Here is an 11,523-nt window from a genome sequence, read left to right as displayed (position 1 = left end):
ATGCGATGCTACCTTCACGCATTTCTCCTGTGCGTGCTTTTTACCTTCTTCTCACTGTTGTATGTGTTCAATCAGCTAGCCTCCACCTTGGAGGACAGAGACGACTGGGAGCTGAAAGAACAGGGGACACCCGACAGGAGCAGTCATGACGGCGGGCACCTGCTCAGGAAAATGCCAGGCCTCACAGGCCTTCGAGACCGCGAAGGGCTTGACAGGTAGCTTAGCCAGCTAATCTGTCACCTAGCGTTAATGTGATTTCACAGTGGGTTAGCTAGCAGTTAGCTTCTAGCTACATTTAGTTGCTGTAAAGTTAGGGTGAATGAAATAATATGTTAGTTGACTTGCTACAGCTAAGGTTAACTATATTAGCTAACGTTAACGGCAAAGTTAACTGACTGTCTGATAGCAACGTTGTCTTATGCATATATATTAGCTTCCACTTGTTAGCTAGCTAGGTTAATCGATTAACCATTACAACGTGCCTCATTAGCTTTAGGCTGGATTTAAAAAGGACGGCCACCTGTTAAACCACTAACCATATGAGGCAGTTCAGGACAGATCTAATCCCAAAACATGTTAGTTCTGATGTCCAAGAGATCAATCTGACGTTGAGGATCCGAAGGGTAATGTTTTTATTCTGGCAGGTGTAAATCACTGTCAGTTTCTTACTGGGATCCATATTGGAGACTGCCTGCTGATGTTTGTGGAGTGAACTGCTTATTGGAATCATCTCTTAGGTATGACTGATTTTGTGCATCTCTATAAAAAAACATACCAGTGCTCTTTAATAATCAATAGTTTTCAATTTAAAACTTAAAACCTACTTCCTAGGTCCACAGTGCAGTCTAAATGCTGGGACTATTGTTGCATTTACAGTGTACCTTTGGACTACTTTTTACTTTCTATGAGTGCAAGCTGTTCTCAGAAATCAAATATGCTGACATTTCAGGATGTGACACTTTGACATCTCATGATGATTGTGTGTACTTAAAGGCTGTGCCAACCTTCTTCTACATTACATTTTAACCTCTGTTTTATTGTCATAGATATTCACATTCACACACAGGCCATTAATCATGTCAGTATCTTATCAACAGCCCCTTTTTATCATCTCTAATCCAATAATCTGGTCATAAGCAGATAATGATTATAAAGGTCTTGAGGCTTTCTTTAGTCTGTCTTGCTACACTTTAACCTATACTAGCATATCAGATTAGTCGGCTTGCCATTCTACGATATGTGTACATAGATATGATTGAAACTTGTGTCTAAAGTGGCAGCGCAAAGTATGAGTGATTGTCCTGTTCTACGTCTATTCATTAAACCTAATGACAGTTCCAAACCTACAGAGCTGAGCACCAGACAGCTGAGCCTGCTGATATCTTAATTACTTTGTTCTCTCCTGCACTTGTGTATCCACTCAGCTGTTGTAAATAATAAATAGTAATAATAAATAAATAATGAAAGCCAGGATTTATTACTGATTAAGTGTACTTTGTCTTTGCTCTTAGAGAGAGGGCAGGCTCTGCAGTCAAGGAACATAATGATGGGAGAAGTCACCTGGCTGTGGTGGCCTGTGGCCCCCGGCTAGAAGAGACTCTCACCATGTTAAAGTCTGCTGTTCTCCTCAGCAAAAATCCTCTACACTTTTACATCTTTGCTGAGGATGATCTACATGACAGCTTCAGAAATGCTGTAAGTGTCCTCTCCCAACAGCACCAGAATTCTCATCTACTTGTTTATTTATTGTCTCGTTGTACACAATAGTACAGTTATGACTTAATCTGTGTAAATGATTTCGCATGCAATTGTCAACTGGTGTATACAGCATCACTTTAAGGAGGCATTTTTGCAACCATTGCACAAATTATACAAGCAAACTCAGGGCACGCTTTAGAAACAGTCTGTTTTTACAGTAAAGTCTTCCTTTTATACAGTTAGACTCACATTTTAGCTCAAATGCTCACTCTTTTAAATGCATTTTTAACAATTCAAAACTCAAACTTCACATGTGGATATTGTTAAGGTACAATTTTTCTTTGGGCTTGTCTTTTCTTAAAGCTGGATTCCTGGCCCAGGACAGTTCAGACCAAGTTCAACTTCACCATCTACCCCATCACTTTTCCCAAGGAGAATGCAAGGGAGTGGAAGAAGCTCTTCAAACCTTGTGCCTCTCAGAGGCTCTTCTTGCCAGTAGGTCTAGAGTCGTCCTTCATATAACTTGTAACAATTGCATATTTGACAAATGTGCTCATGACTTTTTTGTCGTCTGTTTACCAGCTGATCCTGAAGGAGGTGGATTCCTTGCTCTATGTGGACACCGATATCCTTTTTCTGCAGCCGGTAGAGGACATCTGGGCCCTCCTTTCTCAGTTCAATTCGAGCCAATTAGCTGCCATGGCCCCAGAGCACGAAGAGCCACGCATCGGCTGGTACAACCGTTTTGCCCGCCACCCCTACTATGGCAAGACAGGCATCAACTCAGGAGTCATGCTCATGAACATGACACGCCTCAGGGAAAAATTTTTTCAGGTAATGTTTAGGAAAACAATTTGTATGTGTGTTATTTTTTTTGCAGTATGTTATCCACTGTCAGCTGTTGGTGTGTGCTAAAGCTGCTAAACTTCATCTTGCCAATTTAATACACGAGTGATGGTCATTCTGACATTAAAATGCAGAATATGGATAAGTGCTCACATGTGAAGGCAAAGAGTACTAAGCAGGTGTTAAATGCATGTTTTTATACCACATTAATTCCACAGGATTGTTTATTAGAAAAGCATGGCTCAGTGTTGATGCAAACAAGTCAATGTCGGTAGGTTGAGTATTATGTCATATTATCCAGTCACATTAAACATCAACATCTTTACATTTGGTTAACGATTTAAACAACTAGAGATGTGTGAAGAATACTGAAGGAGTAGCTGTACCACCAAGAATGACCAGCTGAGGTCACTCTTGTAATTCTTTTGTAAACTGTCACAATGAGTATACTCAAAGGAGAGACAGAACAGTTTCTTTGAGTTGACGTGAAGTGTTGACAAAGGCATTCATTTTCCAGAATTGTAGGTTTGGTTTCCTGATGCAAAATGATACGAATGCACTCTTGATTGCTATATTTTTTCCATCTAGAATGACATGACAACAGTTGCACTGCGGTGGGAGGAAATTCTGATGCCCCTTCTCCAGAAGTATAAACTCAACATCACCTGGGGTGACCAGGACCTTCTTAATATCATATTTCACCATAACCCAGGTTTGTGCAACCACATTAATCGCATTATTTGAAGTCATGAATGTTACGTATAACACAAACGAGGCTTCAATAAAGACGTTTGTTGCTTTGGACATTCATCATCAAATAAAGAAATATTTGAGGGTTTGTAATTGAATTTATTATCTTTATCAACCCAATCATGTCTATTGTTGTGTTCCAGAAAGCCTGTTTGTGTTCCCCTGTCAGTGGAACTACCGTCCAGACCACTGTATCTATGGTAGCAACTGTCAACAGGCTGAACAAGAAGGTGTCTTCATTCTCCATGGTAACAGGGGGGTTTACCATGATGATAAGCAGCCAGCTTTTCGGGCTGTCTACGAGGCCATCCAAAAGGTAGAGACAGTCTCTTTAATCAGAAATATGTTTTATCTGAGCCCCGAAAACACGAAAGAAGGGTCTAAACAATTTATTGACACATCCTCTGAGTCCCTACAGTAAAATAAAAATAACTTACTCAAGGGTTCTTATTTGTGTCTGTAAAAATCAGAATATATATATTAGTATATTTATTCCTCAAAAGTTTTTGTCATATTACAGACACAGGAAACTTAATGTGGAAGTAATTTATGAACGACTTTGTTTATTCTAGAGGGGAATGATCATCTTTATTGACTTTCTTTCTGGTGCCTCTGTTTCTTTAGAGAGCAGTTGTGTAGGCAGACCAGACTATTTGGAGAAACATTTACTAGTCATTATATTATCAATAGGCACTCCAGGCCATTGCTTTTCTCTTATGGATGCTTCCGTCCACCAATGCTTAATCAATAGCCTGTTAAACATTTCAGTCATCCTGTCTTAGTTCTTCCAAACCAGACAAATCTGCCCCACCTTGCTTCGTCTGCTGGAATGGCAGCTTGAGACGTTGTCAACAGAAAGATTAAAATTCATTAAGTGCATTGCAGAGTTGATATACCATATAATTTAAGGCATTCTTCAACAGTTCTGTGGGTACATTACTGATTGTTAAAGTATCAGTATCGTTATTTATAGGCCAACTTTAGATCATTCTTAACACAGTCAGTGCCACCATGACTGAGAATAATTGAAAAAAATAAATCAATTTTTAGGCCGATTCTTTACACTTACTGAGTGTGACTGCTTTCCAGTAAAACAAATATACATGCCTACTTAAAGGATTAGGCTGTTTTTGTTATTGTCCACACATCCCATGAAAAGGCCAAAGTTACTACTTAAAGTCAGTCTCTAAATACCTTCCAACTTCCCAGTTCATTCCTCCCCAATTAAATCGTAAATCTTTTAAAAACAGGTTTTAAAAACACTAATTAATTTCCTAAAACAGCTGGGCAGTGTTGTTATTCAGCAAATATTACTGTAGCAGGAGTAAATGGTGTATTTGTTGGGCTTTGCTCTGGACTTTAGTAATTTATGGCAGCAGGATGGTGTATGTGGGACTGACGCAAAATAAACTACAGTGCCTGTGGTCATCATAACAAAGAAACATGTTAGCCAGGGCTTTTTGATGTTTTTTTTAATAGTTTGGACAACAATGGAGGCCAATAGACCAGAATACATGTTAGGTGGAGCAATTCATCACTGATTTTGGTCTTTTCACTCGATTTGTTGACAATAATATAGAATCACCACCCTCATCCTTTGATATCTTCCTCTTGGGTTTGTGCTTAGACCTGATTTCACTATGTTGGAATAGCTGGTGAGGTCTGGCTGTTTCTTTCATGCCTTCTGTCAAATCTTTATCAGAACTGTAGCATCCTTAAGTTGGGATGACAACCAACAGAGCACTGGCAGTGCATTGCTGGCACTTCAAAAAACTGAAGCCAGAACTTGGATTAAAAAAGTATAGCATCTGTCAAATTTACTCTAGAACGTTTCAGCTTTTAAAGCTTAAAAGTCCACTACACATCCGTCATCAGTGAGCAAACAAGTCAGCTGGAGAGCTCTCTCGCTGCTGTGCTGGCAGCACGCCTTCGATTTGCTCGTGTTGATTTCTGCACACCGGTCAACATGCAGGCAGCAATCGGGGGAGCAAGGGAAGCTTCATTAGCTGGTCTCCATCCATTACCACCACAGGGCCCGGCCCGTCCACTATCATTGCGGGCAATGTTCTCAGCCATTAGGTAAACGAGCTGGCTTCATTATGGGGCACTCGGTCCTCATGCCTCCATCAGTCTCTGACAACACACACACACATACACACACATACAGTGTCCAAGACAGCACATACCAGCCTCCACCTGATTTTAGGAGGTGGAGTGCTGTGGTTTGTCATTAGTAAGCATAATACCTGTCCCATATTAAGTAGATAGATGTGAGAATCAGGTCTTTTATGTACAATTAGCTCATTAGAAAACACACCATGGTCTAACTCAAGAGTGTTTCAACCTTTTTGTTGTTATAAGCTATATTTTGTTGAAGCTTTTATGTGCGCTTCCTGTTGCTCCTGCTCCTCAGGCCCCCCTCCCACTTTATTCCCACTCAGTCCTTTGAGGACAGCATCCTAAAGCCTGGAGCAGGCAATTCTGGAGGAAACTCTCATTTCCATCCCACCAAGAGCTCCTTAGTCAGCCCAGCTCCCAGGGCAGGCTCTCCCAGACAGCAGTGGAGCTTGCAATAAAGGGCACTACCATTACCCAGCCAAGCCCACAAAAGAGTTGTAAAAATTTTAGTGCTGATGCTAGTTTGAGACATCATGATGGCTGTGTGAACAATGCACCAGCAGCATCCACATAAAAATCGATAGGAGGCTGTTAATGGTGCTTTATTGCCTGCTGCAGTATATGAAAGATAATAAAGAAAGTGTGCTTTGAGTAACCTAATGCTTGGCCAAACTGGAGTCAAATGAGATGCTGTAAAATAGTGATTTCTTCTTATTTACTAGAGCAGTAAAAGAATGGTGCAGCTCCATATAAAAACCAAAGGCCTGCATTACATACTGGTCGTACCTTATTTACATACTGTACATGACAAAAGCCTTGGCTGCTAAAATTAACTGGCTGAGGAGCTGGAAGTTTTATCTTAGCCGTTCACTTGGTGACAGAAAAGCATACAATAATGAAGCATATCTGGAATGCCGCCGCAGCTGTAGCTTTAACCAATGCTGTCACGCCTTGCTGAGTCCATTCTTGTGTAGTTGTGGTAATAGATATTCATCATCCAAACACACTCTGAATTGACATATATGAATCAAATGCAGAATGTTATTGTTTTGAACTGACAGTGATAAATGTGGCACTTAATTCATGTGATTTGAATGCAGTTCTTATGGTTCCATCATGGCCGTCACAGGAGGCAACAGGTGTAAAAAACACACAATTCTGCAATTCTGCTTTGTTTAAAAAGCACGCTTTGAGTATTTCTTGAGTGATGTTTAAAGTGGGTGCAGCCACCAGAGACACATTACCGTGGATGTGCAAAGCTGTCATAAAATCTGGTCTAAAAATAATCAGAAATGTAATACCAGTACATTTTTTCTTTTGATCGCAGTACCCATTCGGTGAGAACATGGAGACCTCGCTGCTTCGGCCGCTGGAGGCGTCACTGCAGACCACCACAAATACCTACTGTGGAAGAGCCAGTCACCTGTTTACCAAGAAGTTAAAACAGAGCATCATGTCTGTTCAGCAAGAAGTCACACGGAGAAGATGATCAGTACGGCGTTCTAATATCATTCCATAATTAGTGTCTAATTAGTGACTTGGATTTAAGACACTCCTGTGGAGACAGTGAGCTGGAAACAGACTCAGGTTAACACTGAACCATCGTCTGTTTACAGACTGCATATCGAGACTGTGGAAATGGGGAAGGGTAATCTGTGGAACAGGTTAGATTTTTGTATTTTAAAGTGAAGCCAATTGTTTTTACATAATCTGTCCAGTGAACACACAATCAGGTTACAAATGCTTTCTCACCGTGGTGGAAAATGCACTGAATCCACTTTGCCCTGTAGAGATTTTGGACTTTGTAGCTGACAAGAAGAACACTTGTCTCTATTCCAGACAATCAGGTGTTATTTTTTATTTTCTTATTTCAAGAAATACCTTGCAATCACTTTGTACAAATGTCTAACGTCTAAGGAGGGAACAGAAATGCAGCAGGGTACAAACACACTTATCCAGAGTATTTTATTAGAGTTTTAATATAATTTTGCATACAATATTTGTACTAGTGTTTTTGTCACTGCAGTGTTCACGGGAAAGGGTTGTCATTAATTTCAGGTACTTGTTAGTTACGTAAGAATTCTCCGTTTTTTATTGAACTGAACAAATGGTCATACTTTAAACTTGTATAATCTGATCAGTATTTATTACTGTTGGACATGTTGCAGGAAGCACTTTTGATGTCTTTGTTAAAAATGTAACACGGGGCTATCATTTCATGTACTCTGGTATGGGAGTTTTCAAAGCATTGTTTACTGTACATTATCACTATTACATTGTATTAGTGTTTAAATAATTTTAGTAACTTTACTAATAACGACACATTTTCCAAAAACTGGAACAATGGAACAAAAGGAAGCTGTTATTTTTCAATCAAGCCAGCAAGTCTTAAAATCTCCTCGGATGGAGGTTTATTAAGAATTTGCACTATTGATTTGAGAAATTGAGTATTGTAACAAAACAAAATCTTATATGTGATGTTAATGTTTTACTGAAAATCCAGCATAGACACTCAAATGTATATCAACTGAATGGGAAATAAATATTTTATTGAAACGCATTTCTAATGGTGGCTATGATGCAGTATGTGGTATCTCTAAAATACATACGCTTGTGATAAGGTTCAATTGAAAAATTCACTGCATTTTAAATGTGACAGCTCTTCAGTATGTGATAGTGGTTAGAATTTCATTTTGTTGCTTTAACAATAAACATACAGTATTTTAAGCTGCAAATAAACTTTACATCACAAGAGCCCCTAAAAGCATTACCAAAATTTGGGGCTTATTGTGTTAAAGGTTTCATTTGGAAACGCTCGGTTCTCAGTTTCTTACATTTTATTTTGTGTTCTTATTAAGTCTTTTGCATCAGCCAGCATAACTACTTTGCATAAACTGTACTTGTTGCCCACTCACTCCACACAAAGACCGAGCATGAGCCATGTCCTAGAAGGCAGCAGCAAGCTGAAAAAAGGAAATTAAACTGTGAGTGTGAAGACTTCAGAAAGTGTTGTTAGATGGCCAAAAAGGAGCTGATGTGTCTGGGTCAGCAGCCTCTGGCTCTTCATTTCACAGGCAGATTGACAGACGTGCCTGGAATAGGCAATAGATCTGCATGATGAATTTAAAATGGTCTCTCTTCTAAGAAGCTGTTCGATATATTCAGATTCCTTGAAGAGGAATTAAAGGGTGCAATAAGTTTTTTGTTTCTTCAGAAGAACTTATGCCTTCACAAGTTTTACATCTTAAGCTAAAATTTTACTATGCTGGTAGAAACCCAGTACAACAGTAATTCTAAAAGATTTGCGTATTAGGCAATTAATGGCTGAATCCACTCTAGGCTAATGAGCAATAACAGAGTTTAGGATTTTGATTTCATTGGGAAAATAGGGTCAAAGGGGTCGATCACTTCAAACCTTGGAGCAATTTTCTTCTACTAAGTATTGGGTCGTACAGTATGCTGCCGGCTATAAGGAAGACTTATACACCGCAACCCCATACACAACAGGCTACAATGCACTGTGTGTTCTGACACCTTTCTATCAGAACCAGCATTAACTGTTTCAGCAGTTTGAGCTTCAGTAGCTCGTCTGTTGGATCGGACCACAAGGGCCAGCCTTCGTTCCCCACGTGCATCAATGAGCCTTGGCCACCCATGACCATGTCTCCGGTTCACCCCTTTTCCTTCCTTGGACCACTTTTGATAGCTACTGACCACTGCAGACCGTGAACACCCCGATTTGGCCCTTGTCAAAGTCGCTAAAATCCTCAAGCTGCCCATTTTTCCTGCTTCTACCACATCAACTTTGAGGACAAAATGTTCACTTGTTGCCTTATATATCCCCCCCACTGACAGGTGCCATGATAACCAGATAATCAGTGTTATTCACTTCACCTGTCAGTGCTCAGAATCTTATGGCTGATCGGTGTACAATGGCTCTGGTTCAAATTTTTTACATAGAAGCTCATAGTCCTTTTTCTACTCCCACTTACAGCAATATCTTAAAGGGGTTAAGCTAGTTCATATTTTGGTTTACTATGTTGATACAAAAAGCCCTGCACAAAAAAACTCTAGTGGTCAATTTATTTCTCCCATGAAGTGATTTGCAGAGAAAAGCTCAATGATATTATTGAATACCTTCAGCGCAACCCTTAGTTAGATACTGTAGATGTTTACAACTTAAATATGCAAAGCATATTCAGGTTTTAGGGGGAAAGGCTAATTCTGCTACTGCCTGGTTTCACTCCCTAAGTATAATGGTGATTGAGGTCTCATTCTCTATCAGTATAACAGGAACTACCAATGGATTATTCATGTTATTGCTTGCAGCACTTGGCCTCCGTAATGTTCAATAACGATTTAAAGCTCAGGCATAAATTAAAACAGTCACAGGCAAATGGCCCAACACAGAGTAAAAAGGGTCACAAAGTAAGGATTATGCAATATTAGGCAGCACAAAGTGATCAACATCCTCTTTACTTCGGGAGAGAAGTTATGTGCAGAGGACATTTAGAGTTTAAAGATGACAGGATCTGTTTTTCAGAGTGCAGAGTCCATTAGATCTGGGACCAGATGTAAAAATGATGTGTACTCACAAAAATGATGTATACACCATTTCCCACCAATAAACCTGAATTTAGTAGATTGTCCATTGACGATGTGTGTGCAGACCACGCATATACACAGTTTTCTATAGAGGCTGATTATATATACTATTGCACAGCTGGCATTTAAACTTGCAATAACAATTTATTTTACTACTTGGGGACAGCGGAAACAAGTTGTGAACACAACATTGACAGAGCATCACCTTTCACATTAATGTGGCAAAATTGTTGACAATTTACATATCCAGCAGTTATGCAACATTATCTTCCAGATGACTTACCCTGCCAATGTAAGTCCTATATTTACTCATCTTTTAGCTCCATTTTATCTACCTACCCCTGAGGGAAATAAATGCCTCTTTAGTTGCTAAAGTCTCCACTGTGTTCACCAACTAGTTGCTAACTGTGTCTGTCTGCTCTTTGGTGCTGAAGAACAAACTCCTCTTGCTGTAACTGAAATATAAATATAGGGACATTAGGAATGTGGTGTACTTAAAATATCACAACAAAGTAGTGTACAAGGCATTCAAGCAAGGGAATAATGTTTTTTATCCCAAAATAAAATCCCAAAACAAAACAAATTAGAGATAAGAACTTAAAATTTATACTTGGACACAGCTTCTGCACATTTTATATTATTTTTTATATTATTACTCTAAATGTCCCTGTTTAGTCTATCAAGTCAGTTTGAAGCTTATATTAATCTAGTTATCTACTTAAAGCAGCATTATGGATTTTTTGGGCCTATATATTTCTCATACCTAATAACCTTATACAAAAGTTGGTAAAATATTTGGTCTCCACCAACTCCTGAGAAAGACGACTGGATCTTTAATTTGCTAAATGCTCCTTCAAGTTTGTCTGTTGATGCTGGACAGGTAGGGTAGAGTGAGTTTATCAGAGCTATAGTTCTGGAAAGTGGCTCAAAATCAACCATACAGTTCAATAAGGAAAGTGCATAACAATATCCACTGACGTAATGGATGTGAAGCATCTTCATTTAGAGTTGGCCCAGGATCCACCAGAGACTACAGGCTTGTAGAGGTGGAGTGAAGCCACCAGCAAAAAGACTGAATCTCTCAGCTGAAACTTGTGGAACATCCTGGAGCTAATTTTGGTGATTTGGAAGTATTGGATTGTTTAAGAAATGGATGGCATTTATATTTGAAGAAAAGCATCAACGGGCTGAAAGTAGGCAAACAGTCAGTGGTCAGTTAAGATGATATCAGAATTTGTGAATGTATGTTACTTTGGAAGTATGACAAAAGCAGAAGTGATGGAGAAGATAAGAGTGGGGAGGAAAAGCAAGAAGAAGAAATTCCACTGCAGAGTAATAAAGGTAAACAATGAGAGAAGTATTTGTTATTGAACTAAAGGAGACTTAAAAGCCTGAAAAGAGCTGTGGAATTGGATGATGATCCACTGTGTTTTCAGAGTTTAAGGGAGGCCTCATACAGATAATTTACATTAAATAAAAGAGCTGTTGAGGCTTCCATCGATAAAA

General features: G+C 39.3%; 1 protein-coding gene across 1 annotated transcript; it reads left to right on the top strand.

Annotated features, from left to right (window-relative positions):
- Positions 1 to 7,972, top strand: LOC127353289 (glucoside xylosyltransferase 1). The gene is made up of 8 exons (XM_051382416.1): positions 1 to 215; positions 645 to 737; positions 1,512 to 1,695; positions 2,062 to 2,193; positions 2,281 to 2,532; positions 3,133 to 3,256; positions 3,438 to 3,610; positions 6,740 to 7,972. Exons 1-8 carry the CDS (start codon positions 1 to 3, stop codon positions 6,899 to 6,901), a joined length of 1,335 nt encoding a protein of 444 aa, XP_051238376.1. The 3' UTR covers positions 6,902 to 7,972.
- The last annotated feature ends 3,551 nt before the right edge of the window (positions 7,973 to 11,523 follow it).

This window comes from Dicentrarchus labrax, unplaced genomic scaffold (genome assembly GCF_905237075.1).
Source record: "Dicentrarchus labrax unplaced genomic scaffold, dlabrax2021, whole genome shotgun sequence".
In the NCBI taxonomy this organism is placed as follows: Eukaryota; Metazoa; Chordata; class Actinopteri; family Moronidae; genus Dicentrarchus; species Dicentrarchus labrax.
The sequence above is the reverse complement of the archived record's forward strand: the minus strand, read 5'-3'. Positions and strand labels throughout refer to the sequence as shown.

What these genes read in the sequence shown, in the direction of transcription:
- LOC127353289 (XM_051382416.1), top strand. Translation starts at nt 1, where the DNA reads ATGCGATGCTACCTTCACGCATTTCTCCTGTGCGTGCTTTTTACCTTC. An exon ending in TTATTGGAATCATCTCTTAG is followed by an intron (nt 738 to 1,511) that starts GTATGACTGATT and finishes CTTTGCTCTTAG; the next exon opens with AGAGAGGGCAGGCTCTGCAG. An exon ending in ATGACAGCTTCAGAAATGCT is followed by an intron (nt 1,696 to 2,061) that starts GTAAGTGTCCTC and finishes CTTTTCTTAAAG; the next exon opens with CTGGATTCCTGGCCCAGGAC.